The following is a 20,987-nucleotide window of genomic DNA, read 5'->3' on the forward strand; positions in this document are numbered from 1 at the left end:
CGTCAAAAACAACATTTGTTCATATTTACAAAATACATTTACGTTGGTCAGTGAAAACTTTGCAAATCTTTTCTTTGTACTTTTGTCAACTAAATAAAAGTTAAAGAGAATTAACAAATCACAGATTATTGCATTTTACAAAATGTCCCAACTTCTCTGGAATTGGGGTTGTATATCTTATGATTTTAAATCTGTATTTATGCTCAGAGATCTCAAAGTAAAAAGAGGTGCTAAAGTCTGATTTTGTGTTGGCTGTGCTTTAAAATTCAATTAATATAATATTAATTCAAGTGATGGAGGACTGAATTTAGTCTGACTTTTTAATTTGATACTTTCATTCATCAAGGGTGCATTAAATTGATGCCTGGATCCTTAAAAAAGGTATCTCAATAAAAACAAAACACATAAGTAGCACAGCTGTTTTCAACATTGATAAATATTTTTTTATAAACACCTATTGGTTTTCCTTTTCGGCTTTTCCTTCACAGAAATAAATTACATTTTAAAACACATTAAAATAGAAAACATAGTTGTAATGATATTTCACAATATTACGGTTTTTACGGTTTCATCAAATAAATGCAACCTTTGTGAGCAGAAGAGACTTCGTTCAAAAACATTAAAAAATCTGGTCCCATTTTATATTGTGTCCCTAATACCTGTGTACTTACATAGTAACTAGATGTGTATCTGAGGAGATACCATGTGAGTACACTGGTATTACAGTGGTGCACCAACTCGAGATCCAACACCTCTCACTTTACATATCCCTAAACCTACCCATCTCCACCCCCTGGATCAAATGGTTCCAATTACTCTTATACATAGTTACAAAATGTAGTTTTATAATTCCTGTTTCACGAGTACTTAGTGAAGTGAAAAAAGTGTTGTTACCAATGTCCTGTTACACATTTGTACTTACACAAACCATCCTGAGGGTTGTTGCATGTGTGTAGTTACAGAAATATTACAGCTGTAGATACTATGTACCAATGTGTACTTACACTGTGGTTACATACTACGTACACATTTAGTTACTATGTAAGTACACAGGTATTATGGACACAATATAAAGTGGGACCAAAAATCTTACTGACCGCAAAATAAATTCTGTTTTAGATTCAAAAACATGCCCTGGTCTTAGTGTGAATGATATGTCAGTTTATGTTATTCTCATGAATATATTTCACCAAAATGTAATAACTTGCCCTACCTCTAAAACAACTAATGGCTGCTGTTGTAGGTGCTGCAGTCTTGCCAGTTGTTCACACCTGGTCAATTATTCACCCAGTAACGCTAATGCTGCTTAACATTCACGTAAATGTTACGGCAATAACCGTTTATAATGCTAGAACTGAAATAAGTGGATATTCTGGGTAGTGACAAACTTACATTCAGCTCGGACTTCAGGCTTAATATCTGGAGAGAGCTAACCATTTGCTTTGACTCCTTCAGCATGTGATGTATCCCAATCCTCAAGCAGAATGAACTAGATGAATATTCTGAATAATACCAGTCCCAAAGGTGCAAACAGGTAAGGGGGCAAAAGGTGAAAACATTGCGCAGATAGGGGGCATGCTCCACACGGAATTTCTTTTAAAGATATTTGCTTTACATGCTCATTTGTCATTACTTTAAGGTATTTTAAAAATTTTTTATTACCTTATATGTCCAAAACTGTAATTTTTCACAAAATAAATAAATTAATAAAAAACATTTTAACATTTTACAAAAATCAAGATTGAATATATTTGGTAAAAATCCCATGTTATAAAAGATGATGTACACATGCAGGCTAAGACAATATTGGCTGATTAGATCTCATAGGTGTCCTATTTTGATCTCTAAAAAGTGAATTGTCACTGAAAGGTGAGGAGTTTGCATCTATGCAGTCCAGTCTGGTGTGTGTTGCACGCTGGAATCAAACCACCTCATGCTGGTTTCGTCTGGCCAGAGCAGAACTGGTCACTGATGGGAGTTTTGGTTCTGTGCCACTGTCGCCTTTTGGCTTAGTTGGGGACACTTGACACTTGGCAATATTATCAACTTGATTGCACAGACACTATTGGATGAGAACTGAACTGAGCTGGACGATGACAACACTGTTCTACAGAGGTGCTTTATAGTAGATGAATTAAACTCATTGCATAATTGATGAACTTCACACAATTATTAAACCGAACTGAATCAACAACGAACTGAACAATTGACTGGTTAGTACTGTCCTCTTTTATTTTCCTGAAAAGCTACTTCGACACAATCTGTATTGTATAAAGTGCTACTTAACGTTAGCATCAATGGCGGTTACTCATCTGGAACAAACCCCCTAAACCAAGAAATCAGTCACTGGTAAAACACAAAGTAATGAATTGGGGTTTTCTTTCTTCAGAATACAGATATTCAGGACAGTCTGTGAATGAAGAAGCTCTTTGCAGCCAGAGAGTGTAGTTACAACTTGTATCAGCAGAGGATTGTGCTAACCAGTCAAACCTTGAAAAATGATCTACACTGTTTTTTCAACAGTATTGTTTCATTACGGATAACATTAACTATCAATTTCAAACAAAAGCACAACTAGTGTGTAGTTTTGGAGTAGCTTGCGATTAGAAGTAGTTTATTAGTTCAAATACACCAAAGAAGAGGCTATCACTTATTGACAAATACACAGAAGACAGGTAACACAAAAGAAAAGAAAATGGTAAGACTAGACAAAGAAGGACAGTCAGATAAAGTCCATATACACTTGTGTGTACACTCCCAGAATGGAAGAGGCATGTCCTTCGGTTTCAACATTCCTTCCCAATAGGATTTGTAATTTTTTTTGGTGAAGATAGAGGAAAGGATGTCAGCTTTTGCACTTGTATAAAAATGTTACTGTTTTTCACATGCCTGGCATTGCCAACTTAAAGGACTTTTTTTTTAATCCAGTGATACTGTGAGAGAGAAAGCTAGTCACTTACATTTGTTTTGTTTTTTTTACTCGGAGTAATTTACAATTGAAGAACGAAGGTAACATCTCTATTCATTGTATACAGCAGGCATTTTGCACTATAGGCTAAAACGAAACACTTTGTAGCAGTACTGAGACAGAGCGATCGGATTTGGGCATTAAATGCTTATATGGCACATTTTGGTCCGTGTTAGTGTTGTTGTGTCAGAACATTTCTCCCATTTTATATACACATTGGATGAACACATGTATACATGTTTGGATTTGTCATCATTTTGCGCTTGCTTCAGGGCTCTTTTGTGGCAGGCCAGTGCTCGCTTATAGGAAGTAGTCGGGGGTGCGGCGGGTGACGTGAGGTTCTCCGCGTCGAGGAGCTGGATCAAACTGAAGGCTGGGGAAAAGATGAAAAGCCGCTTAAATGCACAGCTCACTGTTCAATTGACTTTCACTCAAAAACCTCAATAAGTAAGAATATTTTGCAGAAGGAATGACAATGAAGCATCATTTTAGGACTATTCAGAATTTTTGCACTTGGACATTTAAATGGCAATTAAGCACATTTTACCCCACAGTTCTCATAGCAGTCTGGAGGTTTTTTTGTTTTGTTTTTATTCCCACTGTTCTTAATGGTGACGGTCATTAGTTTTATTACTGTAACGGTCATTTATTCTCTCTCCTATCCAGGTTTAATATGCAGCGAGACATTTATGGGTTGATTTTCCTGAAGTAAGATCCTATGATTTCCACAATGTGGAGAACGTGGAAGGAATCGCGGAATCCAATCATAAAAACGGAATTTACTGTTTAACGCAGAAAGGTCACGGAATTTGCCAAATGTTGGATGGATATATCAAAATTAGGTTAGTACACAGATCAAAACGTGATATGGACTAGTGTCTGTGTATAGTATACCATTTAAATATGAATCCTGCATGTTATGCTCTGTGTGAATGAATGGCGCAGATATGCGGCTTCATCTTCACAGGAACCCATCAAAATAAAAGTGCGGATTAATAAAAAAAAAAACGTGACAGAAATATGACTTAATAATTGTAGTAGTAGTACTATCATTACATTATTACAACATTATTTTTAAAGGAATATTTACCAGAAAAATTATTTACCAGAATTTATTTAGCAGAAAAATGTAAATACACGACACAGTATTTCTGGAAAAAAATAAATAAAATAATAAATAACTTTTTTGCTTTTGATTATTAATATTTAATGAAACATTACTTTTTTGAAACAAATATTGAATTAAATAGAATACAGAAAAATAATGGATTTGGTAAAAAAAAAAACTGAATTTGAGAAAAAAAAAAATTCATAGGGCCTTCAAAATTAAATTTTTGTTCAACATTTAATAAACTGCTGTTTAATATTGTAAGTTTCATGATTTCAATAAATTAGACATGCTTTTTGATGAATATTATTTAATTTAACCATTATAACAGTCCATAAACCATAAAAAACGGAATTTGGGAAAAAATAAAATGGATTTCATAGGGTCCTACTGAAGTGTCCAACACAAGTGTTGTGAAAAGATTACATTGTGAACACTCATGGGAGTGTTCAGAAAACCTTCTTGCAAGTGGCACTTTGTGGGCAATTACACCCTTCACTTTAAAATTAAAGACTGTTTGCATTGCAGCAATAAAATATTTTGGGGTTAGCAATGCCAAAAAGATAAAAAAAAAACCTCTACAGTCTAAGAAATAGGCTTCATTTGTATTCTTGAAGTGAGCCAACTGAAATATAATTCAGACATGTAGTTGAAATCACATTTTATATGACAGTACATATTTAAAAGATTATCATAAGATGCGCAACTTACAACGAATATTTAAGAGTATCGTCCAGTTCCATAATGGCTGCCTGATTTCCACAGCGATAGCAGTAGTTTGGCGCACTGAAGATAGTGACAACGTTCCTATCATGACACCAGTTGTATCCCTGGGGGAAAAAAGTAGTTTTATTTGATCTGATTATGATCTTTATCCACCGAAGGGCTGTGAAGAGCTGGACTGTGGATCTCACCTCCATGACCAGCTGATGAGCGCGGGACACCAGCGTGAGGCCGTTAGCGTGGTTGAAGGTCTCAGAAATGTCCTGTCCAAACGTGTAACCAGCTCCACGTGGAGAGATTCCCCAGCCACCGCGATCATCAGGGTCTGACCACAGCAGGTCACACATGGGCCCCTGAAACACAAATATATATATATATTTATACAACAGTTCTTTCTGGTTCTCGAATCTGATTGGCTGATAGGAGTGCGATATTAGAGTCCAACAGAGCTCCTCGACTTCTTCACCGTTAGTATCACTCTGCTTGCCGAAGTTGCCGTATTTCTCACAGTGAGTGTCATGGTGGACGCCCAAATCCACAATAGTTTTAAAAATAATACTGTTTTGTGTCACGAAATTCAGTTTTAAGAGTTTTTTTTAGGCGAGAATGTGCTTGCTTGGACGTCAAATATGCGGTTTGTTAATAAAGATAACGTCTGTTTGAAAATTTGCTTTGGCGTTTTCGGAGACGTGAGTTCCAGCGGCCGTTCAGCGCTCATTACACCCGCCGAGAGCGCCTCACCGCGGCCAGATCTTCTGGAATTTACCGCTGGCTCTGATGTCTCTATAGTGGTTAAACATGAGATATAATTTGTTTTGGGTAAATCTAACGGGCAGTCTTTGGTCTCATTAAACTATTATTTGTTCCAGAGCAAATAGTTTTAGCAAAATCTTATCATGTTTATGTAAATTCAATGCTGTATAGCCTACAGTATATCGTGCTGCCTTTGTACGGTTGACTGGATTGCCTAGCAACTTTTATGATGGCTGTTGTTGTTGTTTATTAAATATGATTGTTCAATAAATAATATTTTATATAAATAATAAAAGTATTTAATAAATAATATTTTATATAAATAATAAAAGTATTTAATAATAGTGTTTATTACCGAGACATGGTGCGTGTGTTCGTGATGGTGATTTTAGTTACATTGTTCCGTTATTAGATGGCGACAAGAGACTGTTTTTATGAGTCAGTACTGCAGTAAAGACTTTTACATTGAAAAACACACTTTTGTAAACGGAAGTTATTTTTACTTTCAACAACGACGCAGCTAACAAATGCACTGAGCAGCGCTGTCATCAGAAATCACTCTTAACAGATGAAAGGATATTGACGATACGACAAAGATAACGCTTTCCTCAGTGGACATTCAAACTTATGTTTTATTGTGTGTAGGAGACTGAGATGCTGTATCAGATGCAGGTATCACACTCGCTCAGTCCATCTCTCTCTCATAATACTTTACTCTACATAATACAGCAAGCTTTTACTACAGTAATACAATAAGCTTTCAATGAAGCAACTCAACATTCCTTCGTTACTAGCTCTAAAGTGACGTTTTGGAATTAGTAATGGAGACTGGGGCTAAGCTGTTAAACTGTAAACTTTAGATTTAAATCTGTGGCGGAAGGAAGTAGTTCTGCACAAAAGAGGCAGAACTCCATTGTTGTTTCTAATTTATTTACACACTCGTGTCGTCAAACTGTTGTATAAACGCAATATGTGAAAAATAATTCGTTTTTTTCAAAAACGAAGCATTAACACGTTAAACCTCACCCCATAAACACAATCAAGCCTAGAAAAAACTCAGTGAACCACCCCTTTAAAGTGACAGCACTTTCTTAATGTTAATCAAACAGCAACAACACGGAAATCTCTCACTGCTCTTGATTGAATAACTTTTGTAACTTTAATAAGGATTAATCTTTAATTTATACAGTCAAATATGCAATGTTATTTTACATTTGATTATTTGTGCTGTTGCTTGTAGTTAGATAGATTATTCTTATTTTCATTTGACAGTATAGGTTTTCCCTAAACATAGCACATACCGAACCGTGACTCTAAAACCGTGATACAAACCGAACCGTGAGTAAGTTGAACCATTGCACCCCTAATACAGTAGTAATATATTCAGTCACATAATTTCACGTTAAACCGAACTTTTATTTTGACGGTTTGTCGTGAAGGTCTTTCATTTAGTTTTAGTTTCAGTGTGTATTTGACGGTATTTTTCTCAAATGAAACTGCATAAAGCTGGTGAAGTGACTCTCAGAGCAGCTCTGAAGATGAAGTGCATGTGTTCATGTCCTCATATATTGAGACGCAGACGATGAAAACACCGCGAGTCACGTGTGTTTGAGTTTGTGTATCAGATGAAACTACTCCACACATTCACACAGACACACAGAACATGCAGACTTATTAGCGAATCATCATTATTAACATACATTTTATCATAATCTTGATATGATATCATTTATCGCCCGACGCTAATTTAGGCTATTTATAGAACGTGCTTGGCGGGCGACTCAGAGACTCCCTGTGAGCTACCAGGTGCCCACGGGCATCACGTTGGTGACCACTGACTTAAACACTTTAAATACTCAACATTTACAAGCATAGCTGTTATCTTGGTTATTTCATCTAAGGAGCTAATAAAAGTTGAAGAGACAAAGTTTGGCTTAAAACCCATGAATCTGATCTTGATAAGTGCAAACGAAAGCCCATAATGCACTGCAGATCATGGTGAACGAGCGTGAGAACACACATCCTCAGCAGTCGCTCTGCATGCCATAAGCACTTCAGAACTTCAGTAAATATAACACGTCCCATATTTCTGAAAGCTGGTTAAAATCAGAACTTGCAATGCCATTCGTCAATTAATTTAGAGCATTTTGCAAATTGTTTTATCCAGTAAATTAGCCAAACGGGTTTGCAAAATGGTATGATTTGATTGGCCATTCAACTGGATTAGTTCAGAAAGAAAAATCTGAAGCAGTTTCTCAGTCAGCGAAGCAGTTATCAGGACTCAGAGAGCAAATCGAGGCTGGTGTACATTTATAGAGACAAGCAGAACAATTAGAAAACCTTTCTTTAATTAGTGCTGTCAATGTTGCACCAGTCAACTGGTCATAAATCAGAACCGGATGGTTTTTGCGCCAAATACCCAACTGGCAACCAGACTTTTTTTTTTATTTTTTAATTTCAGCTGATCTCTGTTACAGGCTTGAACACAAACAACATTGCAATCATTTTCAAAAATGTCATTTGTGGAAATATTACAAGTGTGTAAACAGCCGTTAACAAATTCAAGAAACACTGAAGACGGACACAAAGAGGAGAATATACAGTAGCAGCAGAACAAGCTCACTGTTAACAATGCGCGCAAGAAAATGGAAGAAAATCCTTAATATTGAATTGTTGATGGGGGAACTGACTGTAAAGTTTAGGTGGTATTTTCATTTCATCTTGTCTCTGAATAATACATATTAAAGTATTTTTTATAAGTGCTGTGCTACTTTTTTGTTTTTAAACAGCAATAACCAAGGAAATACTGTATTGCTGCTGTTCCATAAGCGCCACCTGCTGTCAGAGAGTGAATTTGCACCTCTTTTAGCCCATCTGCTTATTTGGTTGCATTAGGTTTATTTTTTGTAGCATAATTTCATAAAGCTACATTCAGACCACATTTTTTGTAATTACACAATCCAATTTAAATAAAAAACTGTTCATGCTACATGTCTGTAGCATCTTTGTTTGGATCGTGATTAAAATACAGTGGTTGGCTCAATTTTTTTTTTAAATGGCCACAGATAGTTCAGCCTATAATAGAGCTAATAAACATCTTGTTCATGTATTTGTCTCTTGCTTAAAAATTTTATTATAATTTTTTTTTTAAAATCAGCAATGTGTATATGAATCGGCCCATTTGCTTGTAAAATAATATCAGAATCAGCCATGAAAATTCAGTGGCTTTATTTGAAAAAATATGATTCTCAGTGCACACAAACTTCCCAGAATACTGAGTGCCCTGTTGGTTACAGTGTTTACTTTCTTTTTAATTATATTTTTATGAAAAATACTTTGTCATCTAAAGTATAAGTATGTTTATTTTTCACATTTATTTTTAATCAATTTTCAAATGATTCCAAATTTCTTAAATATTAATTAAAATAAATAAAATTATATCGGCCTCCATGCTTTCCAAGATATTGGCATCGGCTGCCAAAAAAACCCATATTGGTCGACCACTAATAAATACTATAATAAAAATTACAAAAAAATACTGTAACATTTCAAATAAATAAATACTGTAAAATAAATCATTTTTACAATAGTATTTTTTTCTTTCCTTTCTTAACACCATGTCAGCATCTATGGCTATGTTCATGGCGAGAGCCAGGTTTAGTTACTCAAATTTAAAACTAAATAAGTTGTTAATTCTAATTCTATTTTTCTTTTTTATTAAAAAACATTTGACCCTCTAATACTAGCGTTCCCTATTCTTTTTTTATTCTATCTACTTGTTTTTAAATTTTTTATAAAAAAAAAAACTTGCTACGTGTACTGCGCTAGGCTAACTGAGACTTTTCACAGCAATTACATATTATTGCTCTTTTGTTGGTTTTGATTGCTTCTATTGTCCTCAAGTCTCTTTGGATAAAAGTGTCTGCTAAATGACAATGTAAATGTAAATATTTAAGATACATTTTTTTCTAAAACACTCAAAACTAGATTTAGAATTAACTCAACAGTAATATTAGAATACTCATTTTTTTACACATTTAATTCCTCTTTAAGCCACTAGACACTGCTAGTAGCGTGGATGCGATCCGTAGCTGTACTGACCTCATGTGGCACCTCCTGCAGACGATCCAGCGCACGAATGTGATCCAGCGTGTCTATGGATGGAGACAGGCCACCGTGCAGACAGAAGATCTGACACCCAGAGAGTAATAGGAGTTATTAACAGCCATCAGCAGCTGTCAGATGATTCTAAGGCTGGCTCTATTGATGATCACTTCACATTTGTGAGAGAAGTAAAACTCCTCTGGTATTATTCTTATGCACTTCCCAGAAGAGAAGGAGTATTCCTCACCTGCCCATCCACCAGAGCTGTGAGGGGTAGGTAGTCAAAGAGGTCTGTGAAATATTTCCAGACGTTTGCGTTGCCGTATTTCCTCAAGCACTCGTCATAGAAGCCGTACACCTGTGTGATCTGTCTGCTCTCGTGGTTTCCCCGCAATATCGTGATGCGCTCTGGATAGCGAACCTACAAACGAAGTAGACAAGTGAACGGTCAAAACGTCTGAAAAGTTTGCAAGACCACTGTAGCAAATTTAGTAAGCATACCTTTAGTGCAACAAGAAGTGAGACTGTTTCCACTGAGTAATATCCTCTATCTACATAGTCGCCCATAAACAGGTAGTTAGTGTCAGGTGACTTCCCTCCAATTCTGAAGAGCTCCATTAGGTCATGAAACTGGCCGTGCACATCTCCACACACTGTGACGGGGCAGCGCACCTCCTGCACATTGGACTCTTTAGTGAGAATCTCTTTAGCCTGCGGGTGTAAGAACAGGACAGTGTATCAGGCAGAGGTGAATGTTTGAAAGCAGAAAAATATCCGACAGGAACGTTTCAAAAGCCCAATCGGGGGGTGCTTCCTAAAAGCATTGTTAGCCAATCATGGTTGTAAGATCCGTTACTATCAACATAGTTCAATAACTTTGCATTTCCCTCAAACATAGTTCCAGCGAACATTTGCAAACAGCATCGCAAACTTCTCAGGTCTTTGACCTGAGATTAGATGCAAAGTTTCTTTTTAGTATAACACACAGAGATATAAACTGCATACATAGCCTAAAGGTAGGGCTGGGTGATAAGGCCAAAAAATTATCACTTTTCATATGTTGATATCGATAATTTTCACGATAAATGTCAAATTTGATTTTTTTCAAGTTTAAAGCCAAATTTTTGCTCCAAAGTGAAAGTTTTAGAAACCGTTAATTTTCCTTAAAATAAATATCTTAATAGAAACATTTCTTGGTTTCTGCATGTTCTAATGAGTGATATTGTTTCAAATCAAGAAACAGGTTTGTGTTGCCTGATAATATTAATAATATAACTTTTTTTGTCTGCACATTTGATAGTAGTAGTAGCAGCTTTAGTTAGGATTAGACTTGTGCCGGTATTCGGTAATGAGATATATCACGGTAATGAATATGCACAATATTGTTATCGTGGGCACTTCTAAATACCGTGAATAATTATATATTACAAATTATTCAGAATTTTGAATGCATTTTAAGAATACTTTTCCCATAAACTGGTCAAAATGCACAACACAACAAATTAAGCGTGGTCCACTGCTGCACACGTGCCACAATATCGATACAGGGCCAGCTGTATCGATACTCGTATCGTCAAATCTCTGTGACGATACATCGTCGTATCGATATTTTGAACACAGCACTAATGGTTACTAGATATTTGTATAAAAGTAGTTGTCTAATACATTTAGTATAAATGCAAACGCTATAGCTTAATCAGCTATAGCTGTAATTATATTCATTACTCCTTTAATACATGCCTACATTTATAATGTAATAAAATTCGATAAGAATATCCCACATTTCTGACTCAATACCATGGTGCAGTTAGAGTTATTACAGTAAATTCATGGTAAATGATGGTGATCTGTTGATTGAAACTGTCTTCTGACTGTCTCATTGCACACAGTGTTTCTGCTGTTTGTCAGCGCTGTTTCATCTGGCTCTAAACTAGTTTAAATCAAGTCATTTGTGTTCTTCGCTGAATTCAAGCGCTTCACACTGGATCTCACAGCGCTGTTCAGCGTGTAACATCTGCTCTAGTGAGCTCGCAACCGCTGCGCTGCCCTTTGAACTTTGAGCCGAGCGGATCAACGGTCTGTGTGGCGCGCTTCAAATGAGTAGCGCTGTTTCGCTCCGCTTTTGGCGCATAAAAATTATATCGAACATTTATCGAACTGTTGATATCATTTTATCAAGGAAAATTATATCATGATAATCATCATTATCGATTTATCGCCCAGCCCTTCCTACAGAAGTAAACTGTATGCCGATTAAATACTGCATGTTACACCTACTTCAATGTTAACTGCAGTCTTGAATTGAATAATTAGAAGGTTTTTACTCCACGACTTGCATGTGACTTCAGTAACAACAGTCCAATACTCCTGAACCGATGTGGTTCAAGCAACAAAGGTACGACCATGTTCAGAAAACTAGCTAGTTATTTTCTACAGCAATGCATTGTACACCCAAGTTGTTTTTTGTACGAATGAGCTGCACACATCCAGCCTCGTTCCACACAACTAAAGCACCAAGTTTGCTTTAGACCATTTTCACACTTTATTAGTGGCGTTTGCTCAAGCAAGTACAAACAGTACACCCACTGTCTGAACAACGGTTCCTCAACTCATGGGTCTTGTGTGCTTTTTTTGTGTGACGAGAGGTGTGCTTTACTAAGAGACCAGGCAAGCACCACTCAAACTTACATCAGTAAAGGCTGATAATATGAGCCACTAAAGCTAGAACACGCTAAAAAAGCTCAGGATAACAGAAGCAGGTTTTAAACACGAAATATTAAGAGAAACCAGAGAGATTATCAGATAGACATGCATGTCTGTGCACTCTGTATCGCTGTGAAATCAAATCAATATCTGCTGAGAGAACAACCCCCATCACTATGGAGACAGTATGAGTGTGTTTCCATGGAGACATCTGGTCCCATTTCTATTTAGCACAGTAGTAAACAGTTTTACTTTTACCCCTTTTTGATTGTGTGCAGGAATAATCAAGTACATATTAGGGACGGGCTTTACGGTCACGCGGTCTACTCGAGTACTCAGTATTTAGGGGTGGGGGGCTATTTTTACATTTTTGCTCCATGTGTATACTTGTCAAAAAGACACCTTTAACCACTGCATAACAAGTACAAACAAAATAAAAACAACAACAACAAAAAAAAAAACAGCAAACTCAAAACAAAAGGCTTCATGTTTTGCTATACGAAGACAGTTTTGGTTCATTATACAACAAATTAGGGATGTCACAATTCTCAATATAATATCGAACCGTTCGGTACGACATCCACGGTTCAATACGTGCTTGTGAACTGCGGTTTTGCATTTAAATAATTGCCCGTGTGTTTTATTTCTCAGAATTGGCTGTGTGTGTGCCCGTGAGTTCACGTGCTGAGACGAGGAAACGCTTATATCGTGCATTTGAAAAAGCAACGCACGCCTAGCCTCTTCCCTTGTAATGATTTGCTATGAGAAGCGTTTTTAAATCTTTTGTCCAACAAAAGAGAAAATAACTTGTTTTTACTTATCAGTCGAGAGTTTGAAATAACTTCCTTTTGTGATCTGATGTGGCTTCTTATCACAGAATGAGGCGGTAAATATAGTCTATTAGGGCTGGGTTTTGACACAAATTTCATGATTCGATTCTCATTCACAAGCTTGCGATTCGATTCGATTACCATTTCGATTCGATTCAATTCAATATTGATTATTTTGGATATATATCAGGTACAGTACATGCCAAATTTTCTCAAGGAAAAAAATCTCAACTAATGCTGTAAAATATACATGAGAGTCAGTTGGTACTACATTACTAAAATACTGAAGGTTAAAATGGACTGATTTGTTAAAATTACACTTAATGAAGTTTTTAAAATAATAAAGTTACAATTACATAATATTTCTACTTCAATTCGTTTTTTTGAAATATAAACAATGGTGGCTGTCATAAAAACTTGATGGATTTATTCAAACATAAATTAAACATTGAAGAACAGTAATTAAGGAGGAAGCGCTCTTGATTACAAGAAGAAAAACACTGCTCTTAAACTGGGTGTGTGACAGGTATGGCTGAGGAATGGGGTTTGGCCGAGGAAAAATTTTCAGTCAAAATATTTCTTTTTTTTGCTTTAACCCCTGACTACTACAACAATTATTACAACTTTTGTTTAAAAGAATAATCACACAATACGCTATTTCTTCCATGTTTTAATTTTAATGGTAAACCCTTTGTTTGCCAAAGAATAAAGAGTTTAACTCTTTAAAATAAAGAGTTTACTGTGGGAGTACTACACTCAACCAACACCAGGGAAGGCAGTTTTTGTCAGAGCCCTTGTTATTCTTAATTTTGACATTAATTTTAATTTTTACACCAGACATATATATCGGTTCAAAATATCGGTTATCGGTCTACTTGATCTGTAATAATCGGTATCGGCCTTGAAAAACACATATCGGTTGACCCCTACCTTACGTCTCATCGTTCAAAATGTTTAACATTATATCTTCTTTTTATTCAGTTACAGCGATAGCATGTTAGGGATTTCCTGGAACGTCATCAGTTCGAGGGCTGTCAAAATGGGTGAAAAACTAAATTCTAATTTTGTACTAAAATATTATCAATATTCGAATCATATTCGAATTAAAAAGGCATAATTTCAGTTAGTGGGAAAAAAGCTTTTGGCTTCTCTCCTGAGGCCACAAGAGAGCACATCGAGCAAAATATTACTAATGCATGTTTCTTCAAAGCAATAAAATAACATGACTATCTTTGAAAAAAGTGTATAATGTTTAAAATAATGTTTATAAACCATATTAGTGTTGTCAAAAGACCCGGTATTTCGGTACCAGAATGTACAAATGTATGGTTAACAGTGTTTGTGTCATATAGTGTTTATGTCATATTAGTCCGTCAGAAAAAGTTGTTGTTGTTTTTTTTAGTTAGTTAGTTGTAACTCTTAGCTGAATATCTCTAGCAGGTTTTAAAAGCCCTTTAAAATTAAATATGAGCAGAAATAAAACAGCATCGTGTATGTATGTATAGTTTAATACAAAGGACCGAAAACAAACCACTAAGAGTACTTTTTTCATTTAAAAACATGATGCAGTGGGATGGGGAAAACCGCCATAAAGTCTCAAGACATGTTTTTTTTTTTTTTTTAAGTTGAACTTACATTAATTTTACATGGCTTTCTAAACATGCGGATGAACAATGTAGCAGCATTGTGGATCCTCTGCACAAGGGCGCCCTTTGGCTACCAGTATGAATGAAACGCACATTACATGTCTTTATAGCGCTCAATAATGGCCAATACATCCTATTTTGGGGAAAAAAATCAGAAAAATAATACCGCTCTCAAAATAAATTTTAAGTAGACTTAAAAATTCACGCTTTTGCCAGTGTACAGAGGTTTACAGTAGTTTTTTGTTGTTAATTTGTTGCAAAAAACACTGATGTCAAGCCATCAGCACCGAACCGGAAACCGTGGTTAAAAAGATAAGGTATGTATTGAATACCTAACTCTATTGTTGCATCCCTACAACAAATGATTATTTTTGTTAAATGGCAACGTTCTGTTATGTCAGGATTAGATCAAGCAGAATAATGGGACGTAATGAATTTGCATTTTAATGACTGTGACCTCAATTTTTAATATGCAAATAACTTTTATAAAAGTAATAAGGCTTTCGATACCACATAGACTGCAGTTACTTGCTGTGCCCTGCTAATTCACAACAGTTCTGCCTCTCATGTCTTAATGCTTAAACGAAAACCATCTTCACTTTAGACTCTTTAGTGTCACTTTAGTGAAACACTCCTGATAAAGCCTTCCTACATTTCATTTCATCCAAAGAGAACTATGCTATATTGATTGCATGCATTTTATCAGACACGCTCTGCTGTTTGAGCTGCAGGAAAGGATCCTTACCAAAATTGATACCGAGAACCGTGGATTTTCACTGGCATTGATACCGAATATTGAAATTTTGGTACCTAGACAACACTAATCCTTATGTTAACTGAAAGATTGCACTTTTTCACTTCTTCGATTGATTATTAATGAAACTTTGTTTACCCTTATTTTTGGATCTCCCCAAGAGCTCTGTTGAAGACTCATTCATTTGAGTCTATGCCTATGGAGTCATGATGACATCAGACAGCTGTGATGTCATCTAGTGAGGTAAGGTCAGGGTCATTTGTAAACACAGATAGAGGTAGTGACCGTTTTAACGTAAATAGCGAGAAGTTGCTGGAGGTTACTATTTAACCACACAGTCAGTCAATTTCAAGTCTACAGACTGTAAGTAAAAAATATATGCAACAAATTACAGATACTGAGAAATTAGGTACAAACAAATACAGCCTGTCTATATAGATTGACAACAACAATGAACACTAACACCCTGACGTGTGTTGGCTGTGGTGTTAATTCAATAAATATAGAATACAACAAGTTTCTAAAAATAATATTAATGTTACTCTTTTTTTATTTCGGTGTACGTTTGTATGCACATCTCACACATGACGTCCAGAGAAGCGTTATGGATTATAAACATCCTAATGATTTATACATATTTTTTTTCAACGCGTTCACGTGCAGTGACGTCAAGAGTACCAATAGTATCGTTTATGTTTATGAATTGATAAATGTGACCTAATAATGTATTATAAACCTGACATTTTCTTTACCTTCTCGCAGAGTGTTCTCACTTGGTTCTCGGTCAGCTGTTTGCACTCATTCAGCTGTTCGACCCATTGGTCTAATTCTTTGGTGAACGCTTTATCATCCATCACCGGCGCGATCCTGCGGTAATTCTCGCCGATTCTCCGGTAATTAAACGAGCGCTGGGCTGGGCCGACGCGAAACACAACCACCAAACACCGCCGTTAAACTCGGATATCAGCTCATTAAACACGAAACGCCGCGTCACGGGTGTGTTTCATCTACACTTGGTGGTGACTGATATATGTCGTTTGACGGTATCCGCGGTCTGTCGTTGGTGGATTTTCCGTTGGCTCGTCGCGCTTCCGACCTTCCTCATAAACGCGCTGCTGTGTAATGGCCGCTGCCGCCCGTGACGTCATCGGAACGGCACGCTCCTGAGCGCTCTGCGCAAGGTGCTGCCCCCTGCGGCCAGGAAGACCACTAACAACTCACAAATGATTTCAATAGATGTGTTCAGACGCCTCGTATCTTTTCATCGTTAAGCTGTACACTTCAATCAGTTATTCTATACATGCAGTGTACAACCAGTCAGTCAGAAACACAAGACATCACATGCATCTCTGCGCCTAATGCATGATGTTTAGCCAAGATTCCCTGTGTATGTTCTGCAAGGGTTAAATAAATACAAACAAAAATAATGTGCATATAAATTTGCCTGGAACCGCCCAACAGAAATAGCAGAGAAATAGCCTAAACTATTCTGGTTACTTAAATTACTCATGTGGAATTATCACGTTATTTGTGATAACACACAACTTGTGTGTTCTGTTGCTTAAAAATATAAATACAAATAAATAATAATAATAATTAAGAGTCATGTTTAAAAATGGAATAAAAACAAAACAAAACAAAAAATTAAAACAAATGGAGCTGTCTCATTTTTCAAAAGATGGACCCCATATACAGTATATATACACACATTTACATTTAGTCATTTAGCAGACGCATTTATCCAAAGGGACTTGTACAATACTTATTTTACCCGATGTATATATATCACCCTACAAGTTACACGTTTATAAACAGCAAAGTAATAAAACTCAGCAGAGTGATACTGTTGAGTTATGTAAAATAGCTGCCAAGATTGCATTACTGGATCTGTGTCAGAATCAGTGTAGTCTAGTAATGTAATGCAAGTATCATGCTTCTAATGAATTTCTAATGAAATAAATATGTAAGAGGTCACAAACAGTATTTGAATGCAGCATTGTTATTAAGTAGGCTAATTGGCCAGTATAAAGCAGATCAATTTTTCTTTGAATATGTAGAATTATCAAACCATTTCTTTATTCATGTTCTCTCTCTCTCTTTCGGCTTATTCCCTTTATCAGGGGTCGCCACAGCAGAGTGATCCACACAACTGATTTGGCACATGTTTTACGCCGGATCATTTCTTTATTCATGTTAACTTTTTACAAATTTTTAATTGCAATAAATACTACAATAAAGTAACTGAACATCAACTCTCAAAACATTGTTATTTACAGTACATGGAAGGTTTTACCAGAAAATGTATGTTATGTATCATATATGAATTTACGTCACATTAAAGTACATTTGCTTAAAAGCACCAACTACATTTGTGAATCAGTTTTAAGATGTTAAACTAGCTATTTGATATAATTTAGCTGTATTATCTGCCCACTGCTCCGGATGTGTGTTCACGGTGTGTGTGTGTGTGTGTTTATACTGTGTGTGCACTTGGATGGGTTAAAGCACAAATTCTGAGTATGGGTCACCATACTTGGCCACACATCACTTAACTTCACTTCACTTCATTAATAAAACTGACTCACATGTGATTCAATCTCATAGCTCATAGTACATTAGCCCTAAATGGTGTTAGGGTAATATCTAGTATCAGGGTGAATGGCTGCAGTGGAGCCTGTGGTGTATGTTTGTCCATTCAGAAGGAAGTAGGGGTAATGAACTGCTGTAATCGTGCTGGGCATAGGGACATGCGTCAAAGCCTGAACCGAGAGAGGCGGAGGCATCAAATTTGCATTCAAAGGGCAATTTGGTAAACTATAAGGTTGTGTCATGGCTAAACTGAACTGGTTTACTTGTTCTTGTGAGAGCACAGGACAATGTGGCGCAGTGTTAGTCTGTTGATATTTAACTCTGTCAAATGCTAGACGTGAAACACAAGAATCTCCCCGTAAAGTTGCTTGGGCCGAGACTGAAGGCTGTTGAGGTCTTTGTATGTCTGCTAAAGATCTACTCTCGTCAGAATGTGATGAAGTCGCCCGTCTATGAGACAGATGAAGAGAATTTGCATGAGACGTGGAAGGTGAAGGTGGGAGGTTAGGTGGGAAGTTCAAAGCGTTCCAGTCTGCAGCAGTGCTTCCAACCATTCCCCAATGCCCCGGATCCACTCCGTGAGGAAGAGCGTAGTAAGGGGTCGGGTTCTCAACACGGCTTGCAGGAGTTGTTTGGAAAAGGGGTTTCACACCATTACAATGCGTTAGGGGTGAAAGAGATGGCCTGAAGATGTTGGAAAACATTTATTACCCACACACTTAGCATTGTTAAAAATGCACTCAAAACCAATGCATTAGAGGCTGATTCTTTTATTCTTAAATTAAATAGTAAAAATGTCCCCTACCTCCTTTTAGCCATTTTATAAGCCACATCCTTGTCAGCCTTTACACTCTAGATGATAAAAGAAACAAACAAACATTTAGAAAGATACACAATGTTTTTCTTTGCAACCAAATGGAATTAAACATCTATCTCATTCAGTTCCAGCAGTTCTAACACCATTAAAGTCAGATGTGAAATGTGACTTTCCATGTGAAAGAGAATTTCCAGTGAGGAAAACTGTACTTTATTTATTAGTAACTGATTATTGGATTGTAAAAAGTGGGTGTTATAGTTAATGTAAGTAGCCATACCAAATGAGAGTTTGCTGTAATAATGCATTATAGCATTATAAAGAAAAGAAAAAAGTGATTTCAGAACTAGTTTTATTTAAAAGTTAGCACTAAAGTTAACATTTTCGTGATTTCATGTTGACTTTCAATCTTCACACGATATGCACATACCTGTCAACATTTGGGTACCAAAATCCGGGAGACTGAACCGGGATATTTTTCTTATCTCTTACTTTTAATTGGCTAAGAAATCAAATGACAACAATTTGTATTCTGTACTGTTTTTTTCCTATATTTCTCTAATGGCAATTTTATGATTAGTTTATATACTACAAATTTTATTTAACATATTTATCACAGAATAAGGCAGAAAATATATTTTATAGTTTTTATAGGCTACTGTAATAACTGCTTTGTCAGTTAGCACTGCATCATCCAGATACTTTATTTATTAGGGAGATGACTTGAAAAACACACATATACCATATATTGTCGCAATCATGCATGTATTGCCTTTACATTTTTTATTAAACTTAGCTATAGCGATCGCTGGTTGCCTTTGTCCATATAGTGATTTCCTGGCACGTCATAAATTATTACATATATGAGTTCGTTTTGGACTTTCTGCACAAGCGTGCCCTCCAGCTTCGAGTATGATAATCAAATACACCCAGTGGGATTTGTTTAATAGAAAGATTAAAAATATGGGAGAAATACGGGAACATATTTGGTAACACTTTAAATAAGGACCAATTCTAACTATTAACTAGTTGCTTATTAGCATGCATATTACTAGCATATTCGCTGTTTATTAGTACTTGTAAAGCACATATTATTGCCTTGTTCTGCATGACCATATTTTAGATCCTGTAATCCTACCCCATATCTAAACTTAACAACTATATTACTAACTATTAATAAGCAGAAAATTAGGAGTTTCAGTTACACTTTATTTTGATAGTCCACTTTAGACATTCTACTAACTATAAGTAACTATGCAACTACATGTCAACTAATTCTCATTAATTTTATCATTTTTCTCATTAATTAATTATTTCACACTCAGCTTGCCTCTTTTGATCTCAAGAGAGTGCTAACTACAGTTACTCACAAATCAGGCAACCAACTGGACCTTATTTACACACGACGCTGCTCCAATGATCATGTATTGGTTACTCCACTGCACACCTCCGATCACTTCCTCCTCACTCTTAACCTCAACATGGTTCCTGACACAACACATACCCCTACACATGTCACTTTTCGACGTAACCTACGCTCTCTCTCACCCTCCCGGCTATCTGCTATGGTTTCATCTTCGCTTCCTCCCCTTAAACAGTTTACACTTAACAGTGCTACTGATAATTTATGCTCCACTTTTACATCTTGTTTAGACACTGTCTGCCTCTTGTCTTCCAGGCCAGGCCGTATCACCTCTTCTGCCCCTTGGCTGTGTGATGTTCTCCGCAAACATCGTACTAAGCTCAGGGCTGCTGAAAGGGTGTGGCGCAAATAAAAAAATACTACTGATCTTAATATGTATCAATCACTCCTCTCTTCCTTCTCTGCTAATGTCTCCACTGCTAAAAGGACATACTATCATAACAAAATTAACAATTCGTCTAACTCTCGCATGCTCTTTAAAACATTTTCCTCACTACTTTGTCCTCCTCCTCCCCCTCCTTCATCAACTCTAACAGCTGACGACTTTGCCACATTCTTCATTAATAAAATTA

General features: G+C 36.3%; 2 protein-coding genes across 2 annotated transcripts in view; both read right to left on the minus strand.

Annotated features, from left to right (window-relative positions):
* Nucleotides 1-2,585: 2,585 nt before the first annotated feature.
* ppp2cb (protein phosphatase 2, catalytic subunit, beta isozyme) lies at nt 2,586-16,723 on the minus strand. The gene is made up of 7 exons (XM_016522094.1): nt 16,342-16,723; nt 10,158-10,367; nt 9,904-10,077; nt 9,654-9,743; nt 4,991-5,152; nt 4,788-4,906; nt 2,586-3,341 (listed from the first exon to the last, which is right to left on the minus strand). Exons 1-7 carry the CDS (start codon nt 16,441-16,443, stop codon nt 3,269-3,271), a joined length of 930 nt encoding a protein of 309 aa, XP_016377580.1. The 5' UTR covers nt 16,444-16,723; the 3' UTR covers nt 2,586-3,268.
* A 1,377-nt stretch (nt 16,724-18,100) lies between these two features.
* Nucleotides 18,101-20,987, minus strand: part of LOC107715856 (uncharacterized) — a 15,636-nt gene continuing 12,749 nt past the window's right edge. Inside the window, exons 8-9 of the mRNA XM_016522071.1 lie at nt 18,984-19,030; nt 18,101-18,862 (exon numbers count right to left, since the gene is read on the minus strand). Of these exons, the coding sequence (XP_016377557.1) occupies nt 18,211-18,862; nt 18,984-19,030 (699 nt within the window). The 3' untranslated portion in view covers nt 18,101-18,210. The remainder of the gene's footprint in view (nt 18,863-18,983; nt 19,031-20,987) is intronic.

Source organism: Sinocyclocheilus rhinocerous, unplaced genomic scaffold (assembly GCF_001515625.1).
Source record: "Sinocyclocheilus rhinocerous isolate Xijiao unplaced genomic scaffold, SAMN03320098_v1.1 scaffold178, whole genome shotgun sequence".
NCBI classification, from domain to species: Eukaryota; Metazoa; Chordata; class Actinopteri; order Cypriniformes; family Cyprinidae; genus Sinocyclocheilus; species Sinocyclocheilus rhinocerous.

Coding starts and splice junctions, on each gene's coding strand:
- ppp2cb (XM_016522094.1), bottom strand. CDS start 16,443: ATGGATGATAAAGCGTTCACCAAAGAATTAGACCAATGGGTCGAACAG. Junction 9,744..9,903: donor CAGCTCTGGTGGATGGGCAG/GTGAGGAATACT, acceptor TCTGGGTGTCAG/ATCTTCTGTCTGCACGGTGG. Junction 4,907..4,990: donor CTCATCAGCTGGTCATGGAG/GTGAGATCCACA, acceptor TTTTTCCCCCAG/GGATACAACTGGTGTCATGA.